The following is a 21,058-nucleotide window of genomic DNA, read 5'->3' as shown; positions in this document are numbered from 1 at the left end:
TCTGGGCTCAAGGGATCCTCCCACCTCAGCCTCTCCGGGAGCTAGGGACTATAGGCACACACCACCATGCCTGGCTAATTTTTTAAATTTATTTTTTTGTAGAAATAGAGTCTCACTATGTTGCCCAGGCCGGTCTTGAACTCCTGGGCTCAAGCTATCCACCCACCTTGGATTCCCAAAGTGCTGGGATTGCAGGTGTGTTCCACTGCACTCCGCCTCACCTCCTTTTTGAGGTGAAGGAATTGAGGCAGGGACTCTGGGAAGGCGCAGACCTAAGCCGGAAATAAAATCACCGAACTCAGCTCGGGAGAGCGGGTTGGTATTCTAAGGAATTCTGTGGTCTCCGAGTGGAGGCCTCTTATGGCGAATATCCTGCGGTTCTGTGTAGGAAGGGGTTAACCCGGGCGCTAGGCGACCGGGGCGGGGCCGCGGCCTCCGCGGGCGCGCGCGCGTTGCTGACTCAGCGGCGATTCCCGAGGTCTCTGATGCCGGGTTCTAGGTCGGTCCCCAGTGGCTGGCGTGCGGCACCCATTGAGGACCGGCGCCGTCTCCTGGCCTTCTCTGAATCTTGGCCCCTAGAGGCCGTGGCTTCTCGCCGCTGCCGCCGGAGGCTGTGAGAAGGACAACTAGCCAGTGCTGGGCTGGGCTGGACTAGGCGGGGCGGGGCGGGCGGGGCCGTCAGGCCAGCGCCTCCCTTGAGACCGCCTCGCCACGCCACGCCCCGCCACGCCCATCTCGCCCCTAGACTCCAGGCTGGAGCGGTGGGGACAGCTTTGCTGACCAATATTAAAACGCGAGAATTGTCGCACGTGAACACCATCCTGCCCATTGTGATTGTGTAAAACAAAGGCCAGGAATCAATGCGAACGTGTCTGGAGGCCATCTCGGCCGTGCCCTCTCTCCAGATGAGAGTGGCCTGTATGGAGAGATTTCCTAGTAACGGAGATACAATCATCTTCCCGGTCTGGATCCCAGGCCCTTGCCTGCAGAGAAGTATTTTTCCCATATGCAACCTCTCTCTTTCCGGCCAGCTCAGTGCATTTCCTCTGACCCGGTCCTCAGAGAAGATGGAGAACAGCAAGTATCCCTTACCCCCACCACACCCATGACAACTACTCTGGAAATTTGCAGCTTGCAATTCCCCCTCCACACACACAGGTTTTTCTCCAAGGTGAAAACTTCAACTCAACTTTTAAAATTCATTTTTTCTTTCCATCACAGACAGTAGGAAGGGATTGTAATGTGATAATGTAATCCAAACCCCACCCCAAACGGGAATCTCCTGTCCCTACCGTCACCCCCACACCACGCAAAGGCACACGGCGTCCCCGACAGGTTGAACATTCCAGTAGCGGGAACTCCCTATTGGCTAAGGCAGCCATTACTGAAGAGCGCTCTGGTTGTTAGAAAGCTCTTCCTTACAGTATTGCAAGAGGAACCCCCGCCTCTCCTTGCCTGGCAGCTTTCCCACCTCACCTCTGTTGACTGAGGCCGGGTGACAGTGGAGGGGGTGTCAGTGGTTAGAGCTTTAGCAGACTCAGCAGCCCCCCCACTCCCACCCAGGCCCTCAGCGCCTTCCACTCGGAGAGCCAAGCCCGCGGGGTGGGGGTGGGGGTAGAGCGGGGGTGGGTGGGGGCAAGGTGTTAACCCACCGGCTCTGCCCTGCGACAAATCACTTCCAAGTCGGTGACTCAAAAATAGTAACAGTTGTTGGGTTGCGTCTCATTTCCATATTATCAATTTAATGTGGCAAGGTACAGAGGTAGTCCCTTTAGGTCCCGGTCTCTTTCTCAGCGTTCCCCCACCTACTACTCTCCTTTCCCACGACCTGGATTCGCCTGCCTGCCCCCTCCTCTGGATTCGCAGCCCTGGTCGTCCCAGGAGAGACTGTGGGTCTCCGTGGGAGCTGAGCAGGAAGAAAGGCGGGGCCCGCGGGGGCAGCTGCGGCGGGGATGAGGCCGTGAGCTGCAGCCCCCACCCCGTAGCAGCCTCCGCAGGTCCTGACGGAAGCGCAGGCCCAGGAAGGCGTAGAGCACGGGATTGAGGCCGCAGCGGGCGAGGGCCAAGCCGCTGGTCACCAGCAGTGCCAGATCCTTGCGCTTGCTGGCAGGGCAGCTCCGCTCGCGCGCAGCCAGTAGATCGGCGGTATCCAGTAGCAGGGCGAGGCTGTAGGGCAGCTGCAGCACCACGAAGGCCGCCACCAGGGCCACCACGACGCGCAGCGCACGCCGGCGCTCGGGCCCCCTGGCGGCCAGCACCGTGCGGCCCAGGAGCGTGTAGCAGGCCACCATGACGCCCAGCGGCAGCGCGAAGCCCAGGACCACCTGCGCCACGGCGCTCGCCCCCTTCACCGTTTGTGTGAGGCCCTCGGGGAAGACGAGGCGACAGCGTCGTTGGCCTTCCCGCTGCCCGTCCCGGCTGAAGAGGAGAGCAGGCAGTGCCAGGAGCAGCGACAGCAGCCACACGGTGACTGAGACCAAGTGTTTGCGGACGCCGGGAGTGGAGGGCCGCGGCCCGCCTGGGAGCGCTCGCGCGATGGCCACGTAGCGGTCGGCGCTGATACAGGCCAGAAAGAGGAAGCCCGCGTGGAAGGAAGCTGAGTAGAGGCCAGAGATGCTGCGGCAGGTGGCACTTCCCAGACTCCAGCCCTGAAGAGCCCCTGCTGCCGCAAAGGGCAGGGTCAGGGCCAGCAGGAAGTCGGCCAGGGCAAGCTGGAACAGGTGGGCAGAGGTGGGCGAGCGCACTGCGCGTCGGGCTGCGAGATGGGTGGCCAGGACCAGGCCATTGCCGGCCAGACCCAGCGCAGCCACTGTCAGGGAGACACTGGGTTGGAAGGCGCGGCTGAAGGCCTGGACATCGGCCTTGTAGCAAAGCTCCGGCAGCGGCTCAGCTGAGTATGCCTCCTCTTCATCCCCAGAGTAGAGGTCCCAGGAAACCTGGGAGGGTCAAAAGAGAGGCGGGATCTTATGAGACACATCTCACCACTCGGCTTCCCCTCCCACACATGCCTCCCAAGCTGAGAGCTCCTGTGTGGCCAGATGTAACAGTATACGGGTAGAAGACAAACTCTTCTGCAGACTCTTCCTAGCACCCCTTCAGCAGGCCTTGGTTTCCCTTGCACCCCTCCTACCTCTGCTTTCAGCTTCCTGGGTGACCTTGAGCAAGCCACTTGCTCTTTCTGGACCTCAGTTACCTAACATGTAATGTTGAGATTATTATAAATCCTGACCAGCCCACCTCTCAAGGTTGCTGTGAAGATTGCAATATGGAATATAATAGATGAGGAGAACCTGTGTTCTCCAAAAACCATAATACAAAGTTTGTATTATTATTGTTTTTGGAGACAGAGTCTTGCTCTGTCGGCCAGGTTGGAGTGCAGTGGTGTGATTTTGGCTCACTGCAACCTTTGCCTCCCGGTTTCAAACGATTCTCCTGCCTCAGCCTCCTGAGTAGCTGGGACTACAGGCGTGCACCACCACACCTGCCTAATTGTTGTATTTTTAGTAGAGATGGGGTTTCACCATGGTCAGGATGGTCTCAAACTCCTGACCTCAGGTGATCCTCCTGCTTTGGGAGTGCTGGGATTACAGGTGTGAGACACCATGCCCCACCCAAAGTTTGTATTATTAATAAATCCTAGAGCTTCAGTTCCCTTTGCAGCGCCCTCTCCTGGATGCCCATATGCAGGCTTTGCCTCAGACCTGAGCCCTGGACTCCAACCTCCACCTGGGGTAGGTTGGATTCTGTTTGTCTTCTTTCTCTTCCCTACCCACCTTCCCTCTACCTCCAGTACCAGCACACCAAACCACTCATGCCAAGTGGGTATCCAGGGTTGGGGCTCAGGTTCTCAGGGCCCAGGTGGGACCCGGGACCTCTAGCTTCAACCCACCTTTCCCTTCAGCCCCAGTCCCTGTCCCATAACCCCTAGCCTCACACCACCAGCCCCATCTATCTGGAGGACCCTTAGTTTGAGATAACGCCAATAATTCTGAATAGGCCATAGGATGGCAAAGGCCTATTTCTAGGTGGGGAGTCCCATCCCTTCCCTGTTTCCTCCCTCTCTGTAACCCTTCTCCCCCTCCCTGCCCCCACTCCCACCTGCTCTGTGGCCTCCGTCCCCATCTCTGGCTACACGGGTTTCTGAGGTGTAGCCACAGGGGTAGAAGTTAAAATTCTAGCAGGACAGGAAGGAAGGGGCGGGGAGAGGGGCCAAGAGGGAGGTGGAGATTAGGGTCTGTCGGCTCACTTTCCCATTCCACCTCCTCTAAAAGACTTTACTGTCTTGTGCAGGATCTGGAATTTGTGGGGAAAGAGAGAGAGAGAGAGAGAGAGAGAGAGAGAGAGAGAGAGAGAGAGAGAGAGAGAGAGAGAGGAGAGAGAAGAGAGAAGAATGTACTCTATTCTGCCAGTGGAGAAAAAATGGGCTTAGGAATATAATGATTTGCTGTGTGATATTGACTAAATTTCTTGACCTCTGTGAGTCTGAGGTTTTTCATCTGCAAAGTGGAGTAAGGCAAACATGTTAAATTCGCAGTGCCCAGAGAGTGCCCAGTAACACTCCTGGAGTAGAATTTGCCTTCAGAAAATGTTAGATTCTTTTACTTACCCTTCATTCCATTTTCAGGCACTACCCCCTCCACCATTTCCCTTTTCTTGAAATTGTCAGGATGCTTCTGGGCTTTGCTTCCCCGTCCTCACCCTTGTGGCCTTAGTGCCGGCCAGCCTTGGGTTACTTGGGGTTTTCCCGGTGGCTAGAGGCTCTCTACCCCCGCCCTTTCGCAGCAGGGCTGAGGCACGCGCTTGCGCGGGGTCCGGGAAACCTGCGCGTGCCAGGAGAGAGAGGCTGGGGAAGGGGGGAGGTGAGAGGAGAGAGGGTGGAAAGGAGAGGATAGAGAAGAGCGGAGGACCAGGAACCGACAGAGAGAGAGAGAGAGAGAGAGAGAGAGAGAGAGAGAGAGAGAGAGAGAGAGAGAGAGAGAGAGGGGAGAGAGAGAGAGAGAGAGAGAGAGAGAGAGAGAGAGAGAGAGAGAGAGAGAGAAGAGAGAGCGCTTGGGGGTGAAAGGAGAGAGGGAGGAGGGGTGGGGTGGGTGAGGAGGAGAGATCGTTCTGCTGCAAACCCCAGGAGGAGAGCTGGGAGCCCAAGCCAGAACTAGAGCCCTAGCTGGAGCCGGGCACCGGGAGGCGGCTGCCGGGATCTTCAGCCCTGCACGATGCGTCTCCGGCTCTTCTGCATTCTGCTCGCCGCGGTCTCAGGAGCCGAGGGCTGGGGCTACTGTGAGTGTTGGGCTCGGAGGCAGGTGGGGTTGGGCCTAGGAGTCCAGAATCTGCAGGGCGGCCCCGCACCGCATTGCGGCTGGGTGGTCGCGAATCCTTTCTGGTCGGCTGGCGCGCACCCGCTGGCTCTCATCTTTTCCTGCCTCTCCCCCGCGCTCCGCATTGCAGCTCTGAGGCTGCCGCGCGCGCCCGGGGCTGGGGCTGGGCTCCGGGGCGAGGATGAAGTCAGCCGGGCAGGGATTTGGGGATGGGATCCAAGCAGGAGCTGGTGCCTAGGTTTGAGGCTAGGATTGGGAGACACGTGTAGTACTGGTGACCGAGACTAGGATTAAGGTTTTGCCAGGGCGTGAGCGTGCCAAGGGCTAGGTTTTGTGGCTAGGGCTGGGGTTTGTGGCTGGGGCTGGGTTTTGTGGCTAGGATCCAAGCAGGAGTTGGTGTCCCTGGCTGATGCTAAGGCTGGTCATGGAGCTGTTGATGGTCCTAGGACTGGCTGAGGTTGGGTGCAAGGCCTGTATTTGGGGATGGTGCAGGTTTTGGGGGCGGAGTGGGGATTGAGGCTAGGGTTGGAGCTGGATTGGTGTCTTGAGCTGACTCAGGTTCTGGAAGATGCTGATGTTTAGGATTGAGTTCAGGAAAGTACTAAACCAGGGCAGGTACTGGGCTAGCTAGGGAGGGTCTGGTCTTGGGCCTATAGGTGCAGCCTAGGGGTTTCCCTAGAAGGACAAGGCAGCCTCCTCTAAGCATGCAGCTGTTGCTGCAGCCAGGATTGAATGGATGACTTTAAGGTAGTGTGTGTCTGGGGGTGGGGGTTGGGGGCAGATAATTCGGAGTTTCAGTTGCTCAGTGGGCCGGCCTTTGGAAGGGCTTGGGAGGGGCCAGTGCTGAATAACTTGTCAGTTTCTTTACCTTAGACGGCTGCGACGAGGAGCTGGTGGGTCCCCTGTATGCACGCTCCCTGGGTGCCTCCTCCTACTACAGTCTCTTCACTGCGCCGCGATTCGCCAGGCTGCACGGTGAGCTCCGCGGAGCAACAGCTGCAAACCGGCAGCGAATCTCGGTAGGGTGGGGGACTCCGGAGGGCTTCGGGGAAAGGGGTAGCTGGCTAAAGCTCCCGTCCCTTCTATAGGCATAAGCGGGTGGTCACCACGGATTGGGGATCCGAATCCCTGGCTCCAGATAGACTTAATGAAGAAGCACCGGATACGGGCCGTGGCCACACAGGGCTCCTTTAATTCTTGGGACTGGGTCACACGTTACATGCTGCTCTACGGCGATCGAGTGGACAGCTGGACACCGTTCTACCAGCGAGGCCACAACTCGGTACTCCGGACGCCAAGGCGGGAACACTTGGGGAGCGTCCTCTGCTCCAGGCTCCGGGCTGGGCACCAGTCTCTGGGAAAATGGAGGGGGCGGGGGTGAGGGCACTGATGAGGAGCAGTGACTCTCTCCAGAGGGACTGTCAGCTTAGGACGTGCGCGAAGCGCTCGGTTCACAGGGTTTAACTTACTTTAGGGTAAAACCTGGCAGCGCGTCCTAAGGAGGCAAGATTTGATTTCAGGTCTGAGGAAATAATAGGATGGTGGGAGAGGACACTTTAGGGAAACTTGGGGCAAAGCCACCCAGCAGGGGAGATCAAGGAGTGTTTACTTTCCATAAGTTGAGATTGGCTGGGTATGACAGTTGGGGTCTGGGAGGCTATCGAGAAAGCAGCAAAAGGTGCGAGGTGGTTACTTACTCCTCTCCCCAACCCCCGCAGACTTTCTTTGGTAACGTGAACGAGTCGGCGGTGGTGCGCCACGACCTGCACTACCACTTCACTGCGCGCTACATCCGCATCGTGCCCCTGGCCTGGAACCCACGTGGCAAGATCGGCCTGAGGCTCGGTCTCTACGGCTGCCCATACAGTAAGCGTGCAGAGAGCGCGGAGGAGGCCCGGGAGACGGACAGTCTCCCCAGTCCCCGGCCCACCCACGGTCCTTTCCGCAGAGTCCGACATACTCTATTTCGACGGCGACGATGCCATCTCATACCGCTTCCCACGAGGGGTCAGCCGAAGCCTGTGGGACGTGTTCGCCTTCAGCTTCAAGACGGAGGAGAAGGACGGGCTTCTGCTACACGCAGAGGGCGCCCAAGGCGACTACGTGACGCTGGAACTGGAGGGGGCACACCTGCTGCTGCACATGAGTCTGGGTGAGCTCGGTGACCGGGTGCGATGCGGGGGCCAACCCCAGACGCTCTGTCACCGCGCTCCTCGCCACACTCCTCCGCGCAGCCGCGCTCACGCCGGGTCTTCCATTTTTCTAAGGCCTGTACCAAACTGCCCCTTTCTTGTTGCCTTTGGTGCTAGCAAAACACTGGAGTCGGAGTCAGGGGAACTGGATTCCAGTCTCAGCTCTACCACTACCCAGCGCTGTGACCTTGGATGGGGCGCCTCAGGTCCCTTGTAAACCCATACATATGCGCGCGCGCGCGCGCGCGCGCACACACACACACACACACACACACACACACACATTGTATCTCGTTAGCTTTGCAACACCCGCGGGATGATATAGAAGCAGCTCATGTGTTCCAAGTTTTACGGAGAGGAAACAGGCTAAATGGCTTACCCTGTCAAACACCCATCAATGGCTGTTGCTCTATTCGCTCACTCTCCCTGGTTGCGCTGGGCTTTGTGTTCTGCCTAGGAACTGGGACTCCCTGGAGTTCTCCTGGCTTGAGGTCTCACTCTGTCCTGCCCCACCCTCAGGCAGCAGCCCCATCCAGCCAAGACCAGGTCACACCACGGTGAGCGCTGGCGGCGTCCTTAATGACCAGCACTGGCACTACGTGCGGGTGGACCGATTTGGCCGAGATGTAAATTTCACCTTGGACGGCTATGTGCAGCGCTTTATTCTCAATGGAGACTTCGAGAGGCTGAATCTGGACAATGAGGTGAGAGATTCGGGAGATGCCATTTCGTTGGGGGAGGAGGACGGGGTGCTGGGTAAGTGGAGGACGGTCTCTCTCTGTCTTTCTGTCTCTCTCTCCTCTCTTTCTCTTTCTGAGGTAAGACCAATTCAGGTTGGGGGTGATGGCTCTTGCCTGTAATCCCAGCACTTTGGGAGGTTGAGATGGGAAGATTGCTTGAGGCCAGGTGTTCAAGACTGAGGTGGACAACACAATGACATCACACCTCTATTTAAGTTTTTTTTCCCAAAGACCTCGAATTCCAATTCCCGAATATCCTAGCAGCCCCTGGCAAACTTGCTGCTCACCAGAAAAAGGCCCGTTTTTGTTTGTTTGTTTTTGTGGGTGTTGTTGCTGTTAGCATGCAGACTCTCAGGCACCATTTCCGAACGAATGAGATGGGGTTTGGAAATCCAGATTTTGGGGACTAGGCAAGGCAGGAAAATTGTCCCCTTAGATCCTCCCACAAGTTTTTGGAGTTGTTAAAGACCCTGGCCCGGACTGCAGAGAAGACAGGCCAATTGACTTGCCCAAGGGCGTGCATCCAATTTGTGTTGGAGTCAGAGCTCGAACTCAAGCCTTGAAAGGCTTAGCGAGCTTTAGTACCGACACTGGGGAAATGTGTTTCAAGTCTTTTACAAAGCCCCACCTGGCGCTTGGGAAAGCGTCCGGCGGGGACGCGCGAGAAAGGCAGGCGCGCTCCTGTGCCCGAGAGGCCTCATTCCCCACCCCTCCCGCAGATGTTCATCGGAGGTCTGGTGGGCGCCGCGCGGAAGAACCTCGCCTATCGGCATAACTTCCGCGGCTGCATAGAAAACGTAATCTTCAACCGCGTCAACATCGCAGACCTGGCCGTGAGGCGCCATTCCCGGATCACCTTCGAGGCCAGTGGGCAGGGGGTCTGGGAGGACAGGATACCAAAGCCTCGTGGAAAGCAAAGAGGTGGAACGGGAAGAGATAATGGGCATCAGATAAAAGCCGAGGATCCCTCTGTCCCCAGCCAAATGCTCAAGTTGAGGTGCGCGTCCCACTTGAGGTGCGCGTCCCACTCAGCCTCCCGGTTAAGAAGCCGTGGGCGGGTCCAATCACCTGCTTAATTCATAGATAAGCAACTTAAGGCGCAGACACAGGGAGTGGCTTGACCTGGGGCCGCGTGGCTGAGTAGGGACTTGATATGCTCCTCTCACCCCCTCTCCGACTCTGGAGCTCTGTCGGGAAGCTGGCAGGAAGCCGAGTCTGTGGCCCGAAATTGCCTCTAGATACTGGAAGGAAAGACGTGGTCGCGCTGCAGATGGTGGAGATCAGCGAGAGCAAGCGAGCAGAGTTCCAAGGGCCGACTGGGTTGGGGGGCCCCTCCACAGATGGACGAGCTTGGAGGGGAAGTGGGTCAGGTCATGGTTGGAGATCTCACCCTGCCAACACCGACGGAGGGCGGTGACCAGGGTCTTAGGCCAGTGTGAAAACAATTCCCAGCGGAGGCAGAGGCGGCTCGCCGGTGTTGATGGTTCATCACTTTTGCCCCTAGGGTAAGGTGGCGTTTCGTTGCCTGGACCCGGTACCGCACCCCATCAATTTCGGAGGCCCTCACAACTTCGTGCAAGTGCCCGGTTTCCCGCGTCGCGGTCGCCTGGCAGTCTCATTTCGCTTCCGCACCTGGGACCTCACTGGGCTTCTCCTTTTCTCCCGCCTGGGAGATGGGCTGGGGCATGTGGAGCTGATGCTCAGCGAAGGGCAGGTCAACGTGTCCATCGCGCAGAGCGGCCGAAAGAAGCTTCAGTTCGCTGCTGGTGAGGGCGTTTCAGGGGAGGCACAAGCAGAGAAAAGAAGGGGAGAGGAGCCGGGGAATGTTGTAGGCCTGAACGGAGCCCTTTACATTCTGGAGAGGGGAGAGGGAGTGAAGGGGGCTGGGCAGGGTGTCTCAGGGTACTGGGAAAGGTGGGAGTGTCTGGAGGCAGTGAAGAGATGGATCTCAGAGGCTGTCGATTCTTGAAGAAAGGGGAAGCCTGGGAGTCCTGGTATTCTCCAGTTCCAGAGGGCCCCTGGAGATTTTGTTACTCATTTATAATGTGCAGACTCTGTAGCAGTTACTGGGTCATGGAGAATGAAGAGACATTCAGAGAGATCTCCACTGGGTTTGAGAAGGGTAATCACGGGGACACAGTGGGGCTACTGCTTCCCCACTCAGGACACTTTTCTAGGCTAGTTGCTGCTTCCCTCCATCCACACCATCATCCATTCTTGTCCAGGGTACCGACTAAACAATGGCTTTTGGCACGAAGTGAATTTTGTGGCCCAGGAAAACCATGCAGTCATCAGCATTGATGATGTGGAGGGGGCAGAGGTCAGGGTCTCATACCCACTGCTGATCCGGACAGGGACCTCATACTTCTTTGGGGGTAAGTGGGGGCCAACCTGACCAGATCTCTGTTTCTGGGTGGGAAGGCTTCATCTAAGTCCACCCAGATGGGGCCACATGGACAATTCTGGAGGGATCAAGCCCTCCTTCCCCTCTAGGGTCTCGGAAGTGGAAGGCCATTGCCATAGTCTATACTTTGGTCCTAGCCCCATTTCTTCCTTTATATCTGGCTTCCCATTGGCATCTCCCTGGGGGAGGGTCTTTGCGGTCTCCCCTGGGGAGGGTCTCACAGGGGTGGTTGCTCCAGGTTGTCCCAAGCCAGCCAGTCGATGGGACTGCCACTCCAACCAGACGGCATTCCATGGCTGCATGGAGCTGCTCAAGGTGGATGGTCAACTGGTCAACCTGACCCTGGTGGAGGGCCGGCGGCTTGGATTCTATGCTGAGGTCCTCTTTGATACATGTGGCATCACTGATAGGTACCCAGAAGCCCCCAACAAGAGATGACCCCTCCAAAGCCCTCTTCCCTGGTCTCCCAGCAGGAATGGCCTTTCTCAATAATTTCCCTTCTCCTTATCTCTGCTCCCTAGTCCCCTGCTTGGGGATGATTCTTCTTTGATCTTTTACCTCCTACTTCTTCCCTTAAGGTGATACATTCTCAGGATGGAAATGATGCATATGCATTTGGTCCTAGAGGGTTTTTTTTGGGGGGGGGTGGATGATGGGGTAGAATAAGGCATGTTTTGCTGTTTTCGGGAAAGGTGACCAGTAGTACTTGAGCCCCAAGGACTGCCTATTGCCCCTGCATCTGGGTTACACCCAGCTAGCTAGGTGGGTGTGTCTCACCAGGTTCCGGGGCTCTAAGAGATAAGACCCCACTCTCCAGCTCCTAGTAAGGCTCCTTCCCTTGGTGCTGACCCCTTTCCTAGGTGCAGCCCTAACATGTGTGAGCATGATGGACGCTGCTACCAGTCTTGGGATGACTTCATCTGCTACTGTGAACTGACGGGCTACAAGGGAGAGACCTGCCACACACGTAAGCCAGATGCAGTATAGGGGAAAGTCAGGGACAAGGGGAGTCAGGAGAAGGTTGCTGGGGATCATGAGGCTGTAGAGATGGTGGGGCTGGCCCTTCCAGCCCTCTAACTCTCTTTTTCCTTTTTCCTTTTTTTTTTTTTTGAGATGGAGCCTCACTCTGTTGCCCAGGCTGGAGTGCAGTGGTGTTATCTCAGTTCACTACAGCCTCCGCTTCCTGGGTTCCAGCGACTCTCCTGCCTCAGCCTCCCAAGTAGCTGGGACTACAGGTGTGCATCACAACACACAGCTAATTTTTGTGTTTTTAGTAGAGACAGGGTTTTCGCTGTTGGTCAGGGTGATCTCGAACTCCTGACCTCAGGTGATCCATCACCTCGGCCTCCCAAAGTGCTGGGATTACAGGCCTGAGCCACTGCGCCCAGCCAGCCTTCTAATTCTCTAACTGCCTTTGTCTCACCCTACCATCTGCAAGCTTTGTATAAGGAATCCTGTGAGGCTTATCGGCTTAGTGGGAAAACTTCTGGAAACTTCACCATTGATCCCGATGGCAGTGGCTCCCTGAAGCCATTTGTAGTGTACTGTGATATCCGAGGTAAGTGTCTCTGAGAGGGTGAGGGGGGAACAGGGAAGGACAGGGTGTTGGGTGGGGGCCAGTTAGACTAAACAAGTGGGGTAAAGAGGACAGAGGGGAAGAGGACACTAAGGAATTTGTAATCTAGCCTTCAAAGTAAATCCCAGCTTCCTTACCCACTCCAGCTATCTCATTTCCAGCCTACAATGCAGAGTTCCCAGGACAGAGCTGGAATGGAGCTGCTGGCCATGTTCAGTGGCTCTGAATTGCAGCAGTAGTGGTGGAGGTAGGCAGGGAGATGGGTAGAGAATGCTCAACTCCAGCCAAAGCTCTGTCCCCTCTTGTCTCCCAGAGAATCGAGCGTGGACAGTTGTGCGGCATGACAGGCTGTGGACAACTCGGGTGACAGGTTCCAGCATGGAGCGGCCATTCCTGGGGGCTGTCCAGTACTGGAATGCATCCTGGGAGGAAGTCAGTGCCCTTGCCAATGCTTCCCAGCATTGTGAACAGTGGATCGAGTTCTCCTGCTACAATTCCCGGCTGCTCAACACTGCAGGTCGGGCTGGGGTCAGGGAGGTGACAGAGCTGGAGGAGACACCAATGGGGGCCTGGGAGAAGGAAGCCAGAGAGCTCAGCTGGGGCCTTGGGCTGGAAGATTCAAGGAGGGGTCTGGGCTAGTCGGAATGGTCAGAAGGGCCCAGAGGCTATCGAAGGGACAGGACCTGGAAGCTGCTGCACCTCTTCCCCAGGAGGCTACCCCTACAGCTTTTGGATTGGCCGAAATGAGGAGCAGCACTTTTACTGGGGAGGCTCCCAGCCTGGGATCCAGCGCTGTGCCTGTGGTCTGGACCGGAGCTGTGTGGACCCTGCCTTGTACTGCAACTGTGATGCCGACCAGCCCCAGTGGTGAGGGGGCAAAGGGACAGGGTTTTTAGGAGTCCAGGGGAGCTGAGTGGCTGGGGCTGAGCCATGGCATCCTGCCCCCACAGGAGAACTGACAAGGGACTGCTGACCTTTGTGGACCATCTGCCTGTCACTCAGGTGGTGATAGGGGATACGAACCGCTCCACTTCCGAGGCCCAGTTCTTCCTGAGGCCTCTGCGCTGCTATGGTGATCGTGAGTGGCAGTCCCCTTTTGTGTGCCCTCCCAGAGCTGACTCTCGAGTTTCCAAAAGCTAGGCCGCATGAGTCACTAGAGGTCTCTAGCTGGGGTGCCCGACCCCCAGCTCCTGCTGTGATGCCACCTCTGTCTCTGCCCCTCTGCCCCTGGCTCCTCTTTCATTCCACTCCTTAGTCTCCCCTCCATGACCTCCAACTCTCCGCCTTTGACTGACTTTCCCTGCCCCCAACCCCAGGTTCCCTTCCTCCTCCACCCTCCAATCTCCCTGACGAGACCTTCCTCCATCTGCTTTTGTAGGAAATTCCTGGAACACCATTTCCTTCCACACCGGGGCTGCACTACGCTTTCCCCCAATCCGTGCCAACCACAGTCTGGATGTCTCCTTCTACTTCAGGACCTCTGCTCCCTCAGGAGTCTTCCTAGAGAATATGGGGGGCCCTTACTGCCAGTGGCGCCGACCTTATGTGCGGGTGGAACTCAACAGTGAGCAGGCAGACTGCGGGAGGGCTTTGGGGTAGATGAAGGTGCTATCTGGGGATACCTGGGCAGGTGCAGGCTGGAGTTGGAGACGAGGGCAAATGCCCTTTTGACAGGCAGTATGGGAAGGGTTGAGATGACCATGGGTTCTAGCCCTCGCTCGGTCTTGATGGCTGGCCGGGTGACCCTAGGCACTACTTGGCTTCTCTGAGCCTTAAGCCCCTTCCTTGTGCATAAGGAAGCTGGACCTTCAAGTCCCTCCCACTGCTGATTAGCCATGCTTCTAGCCTGGGAGGTGAGGCTGGGAGGCTGGCTTCAGGGATCTGTGATTTGGGGAGAGACCAAGGGTATGAGGTTTTAAGCAGTTTCTAAGTTTCATAGCAAGCTACAAATTGGAGGGATATTCAAGGAGTTCCGAAGAGGTGAGGGAAAGAGGTTGTACTGGGCAAGGAATCCATGAAGGGTCTTGTAGGCCTGAGTCCTTTTCTCCTCCCTACCCCATCACATTGTCCAGCATCCCGGGATGTGGTCTTTGCCTTTGATGTGGGGAATGGGGATGAGAACCTCACAGTACACTCAGACGACTTTGAGTTCAACGACGACGAGTGGCACCTGGTCCGGGCTGAAATCAACGTGAAGCAGGCCAGGCTCCGAGTGGACCACCGGCCCTGGGTGCTGCGGCCTATGCCGCTGCAGACCTACATCTGGTTGGAGTATGACCAGCCCCTCTACGTCGGTGAGCAGCAACCCAGAGGCAGGTCTGAAGCCTCCTTTCCTTTCCCACCCTCCAAGGCTGCTTGCCTGGTTTCCAGAAGCCTCATGTCTTACGTGCCAGTCCCCTCTGCTTCAGAGCAAGCTAGGGCTTCACTTGTCCCTCCAGGCCTTTGTATCCCATTCTATTTCTAGCCCACTTGGCTCCCTTTCCAACTACAATACTTATTCCTGTCTCAGGCTCTACCTCCATTTCTTGATCTGTTGCCTACCCTTCACAGGATCTGCAGAGCTTAAGAGACGCCCCTTTGTGGGTTGCTTGAGGGCCATGCGTCTGAACGGAGTGACTCTGAACCTGGAGGGCCGTGCCAACGCCTCTGAGGGTACCTCACCCAACTGCACAGGCCACTGCGCCCACCCCCGGCTCCCCTGTTTCCATGGAGGCCGCTGCGTGGAGCGCTACAGCTACTACACATGTGACTGTGACCTCACAGCTTTTGATGGGCCGTACTGCAACCACGGTCAGTGCTGCTGGTTACATGGCAACAGGAAGCCATAGGGTGTAATGGGATGTAGGGAGGGCAGGGAAGGAAATATCACATAAAGCCTGCATCATGGAAAATTAGAGTTGTCCCTGGGTTCCTGGGCTCTGAGTTTGGGGAGTCAGGCAGTTGAAGATGATAGGTGACTTCAAAGGCATGAACAGGAAAGGATGGTACAGCTAGCTGTGCAAAAAGAGCTCAAAATCATCAAGCATGCTTTGGGAGGCCAAGGTAGGAGGACTGCTTAAGGCCAAGAGCTTGAGACCAGCCTGGGCAATATGGCAAGACCCTGTCTCTAAAAAAAAAATTCTTTTATGTATTTATTTATTTTTTGAGACACAGTCTAGCTCTGTTGCTCAGGCTGGAGTGCAGTGGCGTGATCTCAGCCCACTGAAACCTCCGCCTTCTGGGTTCAAATGATTCTTCTGCCTCAGCCTCCCGAGTATCTGGGATTACACATGTGCACCACCACGCCTGGCCAATTTTTGTATTTTTAGTATAGACAGGATTTCACCATATTGGCCAGGCTGGTCTCAAACTCCTGACCTTGTGATCTGCCCGCCTTGGCCTCCCAAAGTGCTGGGATTACAGACATGAGCCACCATGCCTGGCCAAAAAAAATTCTTAATTAGGGGCATGGTGGTGCACACTTAGGCCTAGCTGAGGTGGCAGGATCACTTGTACCTAGGAGGTCAAGGCTGCAGGGAGCTGTGATCATGCCACTGTACTCCAGCCTGGGGGACACAGCAAGGACTGTGTCTACAAAAAAAAAAAAAAAAAAAAAAAAAAAGGAAATCACTTCCCCATCTTCCCGCTATCACCATGGTAACACAGGCAAACTCCCTTGTAAGTGTATATGATGACTACTGTATTCTTAAAACATGTCTATGACCTGGTACTTCGTTAAGGTGAGCCTTGACATTCCCCATAACAAGATTCTACACACACACCCAGACTGCATCTTCCCTAAGGCTGGTCTATAGGAGGGATATACAGGCAGGGGATTATTGGTAGGAGGAGTCTCAGGGACTAGGAACATACAAGACGTAGGGACCAACAGATTGCTGGTGGTGGTTTGGAAGTGTGAGTGGTGGCACATATACTACATGGGGTCAGGATATCTCCATTCTAACCTTGGCTCTCCCCCAACTGTGTCTTTTTCGAGATGGAGTCTCGCTCTGTCACCCAGGCTGGAGTGCAGTGGTGCGACCATGGCTCACTGCAACCTCTGCCCTCCCCGATTCAAGCAATTCTCCTGACTCCCTATAGTAGCTGGGATTACAGGCGTGCACTACCATGCCCAGCTAATTTTCGTATTTTTAGTAGAGATGGGGTTCTGCCATGTTGGGCACGCTGGTCTTGAACTCCTGACCTCGTGATCCACCCGCCTTGGCCTCCCAAAGTGCTGGGACTATAGGCATGAGCCACTGCACCCAGCCTTACTGTGTGTCTTTAAGCAAGTCACTACTCATCTCTGAGCCTGTTTCCCCATTTGTAAAATGCAGGGGTTGGATCAGATGATCTCAAGTTTCCCATGGCTGTAAGTTTCTGTTCTGTGACAGAGGGGCTCAAGGGGACCTAAAAGTAAATGGAGGGTTGTGAGGGTGGCAGAAACTGAAGCAAGGCTCAGGACGTATGTATTGATGACATTAAAACCTCTGAATTGGGGAGTGAGCAGTGTGGGGCCCTGACCTTCCTGCATCTACCTGCAGATATTGGCGGTTTCTTTGAGCCGGGCACCTGGATGCGCTATAACCTACAGTCAGCGCTGCGCTCTGCGGCCAGGGAGTTCTCCCACATGTTGAGCCGGCCAGTGCCAGGCTATGAGCCTGGCTATATCCCGGGCTATGATACTCCGGGCTATGTGCCTGGCTACCATGGCCCCGGGTACCGCCTGCCTGACTACCCCCGGCCTGGTCGGCCTGTGCCTGGTTACCGTGGGCCTGTCTACAATGTTACGGGAGAGGAGGTCTCCTTCAGCTTCAGCACCAGCTCTGCCCCTGCTGTCCTGCTCTACGTCAGCTCCTTCGTGCGTGACTACATGGCTGTGCTCATCAAGGATGATGGTAAGCTCTCCCGGGCTCTCTTCAGCTTCACCCAGGTGCCCCTAATTCTCCTACTGATTCACAAATACAAGGACCCACAAGCTCTTAGAAGATGGGGGTCATGGGGGCTGAGACCCTAAATTTCTTTTCTCTACCCCACAGGGACCCTTCAGCTGCGATATCAGCTAGGCACCAGTCCCTACGTGTACCAGCTAACCACCCGACCAGTGACGGATGGCCAGCCCCACAGCGTCAATATCACTCGCGTCTACCGCAACCTCTTCATCCAGGTGCGCATAGAGGGAGGTGAGCCAGTTCAGATCATAACCTGATGATCTCGGCTGTGGCATACAGGAAAACATCAAATGCTTAACATTTGTAGAGCACATTTCAATGTATAGAGGATTTTCATGTGTGTCACCTCATGTAACCCTCATGCCTGGCATAGCTCCAAGAGGTAGTTTAGGACAACAGGCATTCTTATTTAAGTGCTTTACAAATCGGTAAACAGCCTCAGAAAGTAAAGTGGTTTCAGTTATTTGGGAGACCAAGGCAGGAGAATCACTTGAACCTGGGAGGTAGAGGTTGCAGTGAGCTGAGATCATGCCACCACACTCCAGGCCTAGGTGACAGAGCGAGATTCCATCTTAAAAAAAAAAAAACACACACAAAAAAACAGGAAGTAAAAAGTAAAGTGGTTTACCCCAAGTCAAACTGCTAGTAAGCTGCAACGATGGGGCTCAAAGCCAGGCTTTTAAAAAATATATACGCAGTGTAATATATTACACACCTGTAATCTCAACACTTTGGGAGGCTGAAGTGGGAGGATCACTTGAGGCCAGGAGTTTGAGACCAACCTGAGCAACAAGACAGTGAGACCTCATCTTCACAAAGAAAAATATTTAATAAATAAAATAAGGCCAGGTGTGGTGGCTCATGCTTGTAATCCTGGCACTTTGGGAGGTCGAGCAGGTGGTTTACCTGAGGTTGGGAGTTCAAGACCAGCCTGGCCAACATGGTGAAACCCCGTCTCTACTAAAAAAATACAAAAAAGATTAGCTGGGTGCAGTGGCATGTGCCCATAATGCCAGCTACTCAGGAGGCTGAGGCAGGAGAATTGCTTGAACCCAGGAGGTGGAGGTTGCAGTGAGCCAAGATCACACCACTGCACTCTAGCCTGGGCTACAGAGCAAGACTTCATCTCAAAATAAAATAAAATAATAAAAACATATATACCAAATCCTACATCTGGGCCAGGAGTTGCCCACTTCAGATTGAGCTAGGACTCACCCACTTGGCACCACCAGTTTGGACAGAATGAGAGATCTGCCTCTGGTCCCCACTCCCTCATCGCCCTCCCCCTCCCCGCCTCAGGTGGACTACTTCCCATTGACAGAGCAGAAGTTCTCGCTGTTGGTGGACAGCCAGTTGGACTCACCCAAGGCCTTGTATCTAGGGCGTGTGATGGGTAAGCTTTGGGTGCGGATATGTTTTAGGCAAGGAGCTGTGGGATATGTTCCTGGATCTTCAAGGAGAGTGAAGGCACTGGGAATGACAATGAGGGCAGTGGGAAAGATGAGTGGGAAACCTGTGGACAGTGAGAGGGGCAGGGCCTTTGGGTCCAAGCCCCTCTTTCTGGGCCCGCCTCTCCCTCAGAGACAGGAGTCATTGACCCAGAGATCCAGCGCTACAACACCCCAGGTTTCTCGGGCTGCCTGTCTGGTGTTCGATTCAACAATGTGGCTCCCCTCAAGACCCACTTCCGAACCCCTCGACCCATGACTGCTGAGCTAGCTGAGGCCCTTCGAGTTCAGGGAGAACTATCCGAATCTAACTGCGGAGCCATGCCACGTCTTGTTTCAGAGGTGCCACCTGAGCTTGATCCCTGGTATCTGCCCCCAGGTACATTCCCAGGACACAGAGGACGGAAGGGAGGGACGATAGGGAAGGGAAATGATTCTTAACATGGAGGAGGTTATCTCCTAACTGGTGCTTCCTCCTCTCCAGACTTCCCGTACTACCATGATGAAGGATGGGTTGCCATACTTTTGGGCTGTGAGTAGCACTGATCACTAACCTGACCTCCCAAGGCTGCCCTGGCCTGTCAGCATCCTCTCCCTACCCCTTATCCCCAAGGCTACAGGGCAGCAAAGGCACTAGATGCAGATGGTACAAAGGATGGTGAGAGAGGCTATGCTGAAGGTGCCATGTAACTAGGCAGAGATTTGTAAATGTTTGAGGATATTACAGATTTTTAAATGAAATATTAAAATGGGGCTATAGCTAAGGGATGGGAAAATGGGGGTACAGTAACACCTAGAGAGATGAGAAACTGGGGTAACTACCAGGGATGTGGAAAGAGAATATTAGAAATAGAAGGTAGGAAGTCAAACCTGCCAGACACGTGAGATGAGCTTAGTGTGGTCCAACACACTAAGCTGAGTGTCATAAATTATGCTTCTGGCCAAAAGTAAGTGTGTGTGTGTGTGTGTGTGTGTGTGTGTGTGTACAGTTGAAATCCCAAAGATCTGCCCTGAATTGTTCCTTTTCTTCCTTTCAGTTTTGGTGGCCTTTCTGCTGCTGGGGCTGGTAGGAATGTTGGTGCTCTTCTATCTGCAAAATCATCGCTACAAGGGCTCCTACCATACCAATGAGCCCAAGGCTGCCCATGAGTACCATCCTGGCAGCAAACCTCCCCTACCTACTTCAGGCCCTGCCCAGGCTCCCACTCCTACACCAGCTCCCACCCAAGCCCCAGCCCCAGCCCCAGCTGCAGCTCCTGGCCCCCAGGATCAGAACCTACCCCAGATCCTGGAGGAGTCCAGGTCTGAATGAGTCAGAAGGGCTTCTGGGACCAATTCCAACTCCTCTGAATTCCCCAAGTCCTGCCTCTCCCCTACCCTGTCAGGGACATTTGGCTCCTCTTAGCTGGCTCTGCTCATCCAGAGGATACCCCCCAGCCCCCCGACAAGTTTGGTGGGCAGAGCTATAGATGGGACCCAAGGGAGTGGCCAAGCCTCACTGCCTAACCAATGCCCTGCTCATCCCTGTTTCCCCAGGCTCCTGGCTGTTTGTCTGCCCTAAAGGAGAAGGCTCATGGGGTTGACACAGGTTGACCATCTCTGTCCCAGCTGCTGCCAGGGATTAACAACAGAGTGTAGGGGAGATTAACTGCCTCCCTTCCAATAGACACTATCAGCAGGGACAGATGTGTGGGAGTGCAGGGCTGCAGAGGGTATGGGGGGAGGAGGCTGCTAAACCCTATCCCCCAGCCTCCCCCCAGCCCTGAAGAACGTCTTCCATCTGCTTCCACTCAGCTGGAGGTTCGAGAGGGCTTGATGGCTGTCTCCTGCCCCCCTCCTTTTGTTTTATACACAGAGACCAAGAGGCCTCAGTTTAGCACCTTAGTACCTCCGCTGCTTCACTCGCTTTAGCCAAAGCCATAAAAAACTTGCAACATAGAGAAAATAATGCAGACACCCTGACTAGCCAGCCCTCTCCTCCTCCACCCTCTTCCAAGATATGCAGTGGCCTTGGTGCCTGTCCAAAGGCTTAGCCCCCTCTCCAGTGCATGAGGAGCCCTCTTTCCTCCGCTCGAGATGCTGCTTCATTTACCCAGGAGGTCATATTCTTTATATATATTTTTTGTTGCAAAGTCTCTCTCTAGAGAAACTCTCTATATTATTCAATTTTTAAATTATTTGTTTATATATAAAAGAAAAACTCAATTGGCTGTCCTGTGCTGTGCTGTGCCCACAGGCTGTAGTTCGCCTCTCCTGTGTTGGAAGTCTTGTGAGTCCTGCTGCTCACTCACTCAGCCTGGTCCGGCCTCCACTCTGAAGCAGGGTTGAGCCTGCCGTGCTCTCAGATGCAGAGCCGTTCCAATAAAACAGAGTGGCAGAGCCCCAGTCTGTGTGTGGTAGCTGGCGTCGTGGTTAGGGGATAAGTGGGGCAATTTTAAGGGAACTAATCTGAGGG

At 55.1% G+C, this 21,058-nt stretch overlaps 2 protein-coding genes across 5 annotated transcripts; one reads left to right on the top strand and one right to left on the bottom strand.

Annotated features, from left to right (window-relative positions):
* Positions 1-1,710: 1,710 nt before the first annotated feature.
* On the bottom strand, positions 1,711-5,446 carry CCR10 (C-C motif chemokine receptor 10). The gene is made up of 2 exons (XM_078374421.1): positions 4,607-5,446; positions 1,711-2,936 (listed from the first exon to the last, which is right to left on the bottom strand). Exon 2 carries the CDS (start codon positions 2,289-2,291, stop codon positions 1,809-1,811), a length of 483 nt encoding a protein of 160 aa, XP_078230547.1. The 5' UTR covers positions 2,292-2,936; positions 4,607-5,446; the 3' UTR covers positions 1,711-1,808.
* On the top strand, positions 4,814-20,986 carry CNTNAP1 (contactin associated protein 1). Of its 4 annotated transcripts, XM_035301516.3 has the most exons (25): positions 4,814-4,859; positions 5,123-5,274; positions 6,186-6,287; positions 6,401-6,594; positions 7,031-7,178; positions 7,261-7,464; positions 8,024-8,208; positions 8,964-9,107; positions 9,749-10,010; positions 10,470-10,619; positions 10,887-11,058; positions 11,509-11,615; positions 12,087-12,206; positions 12,538-12,741; positions 12,935-13,091; positions 13,175-13,302; positions 13,603-13,788; positions 14,297-14,518; positions 14,775-15,014; positions 16,748-17,101; positions 17,243-17,370; positions 18,455-18,548; positions 18,737-18,982; positions 19,088-19,135; positions 19,641-20,986. In XM_035301516.3, exons 2-25 carry the CDS (start codon positions 5,211-5,213, stop codon positions 19,913-19,915), a joined length of 4,134 nt encoding a protein of 1,377 aa, XP_035157407.1. In that variant the 5' UTR covers positions 4,814-4,859; positions 5,123-5,210; the 3' UTR covers positions 19,916-20,986. The 4 variants fall into 4 exon arrangements, with proteins under 4 accessions (XP_035157407.1, XP_035157406.1, XP_035157409.1 ...); XM_035301515.3 differs by having other exon boundaries at positions 4,846-5,274; XM_035301518.3 differs by lacking the exons at positions 4,814-4,859; positions 5,123-5,274 and adding an exon at positions 5,619-6,059.
* The last annotated feature ends 72 nt before the right edge of the window (positions 20,987-21,058 follow it).

Source organism: Callithrix jacchus, chromosome 5 (genome assembly GCF_049354715.1).
Source record: "Callithrix jacchus isolate 240 chromosome 5, calJac240_pri, whole genome shotgun sequence".
Lineage (NCBI taxonomy): Eukaryota > Metazoa > Chordata > Mammalia > Primates > Cebidae > Callithrix > Callithrix jacchus.
The sequence above is the reverse complement of the archived record's forward strand: the minus strand, read 5'-3'. Positions and strand labels throughout refer to the sequence as shown.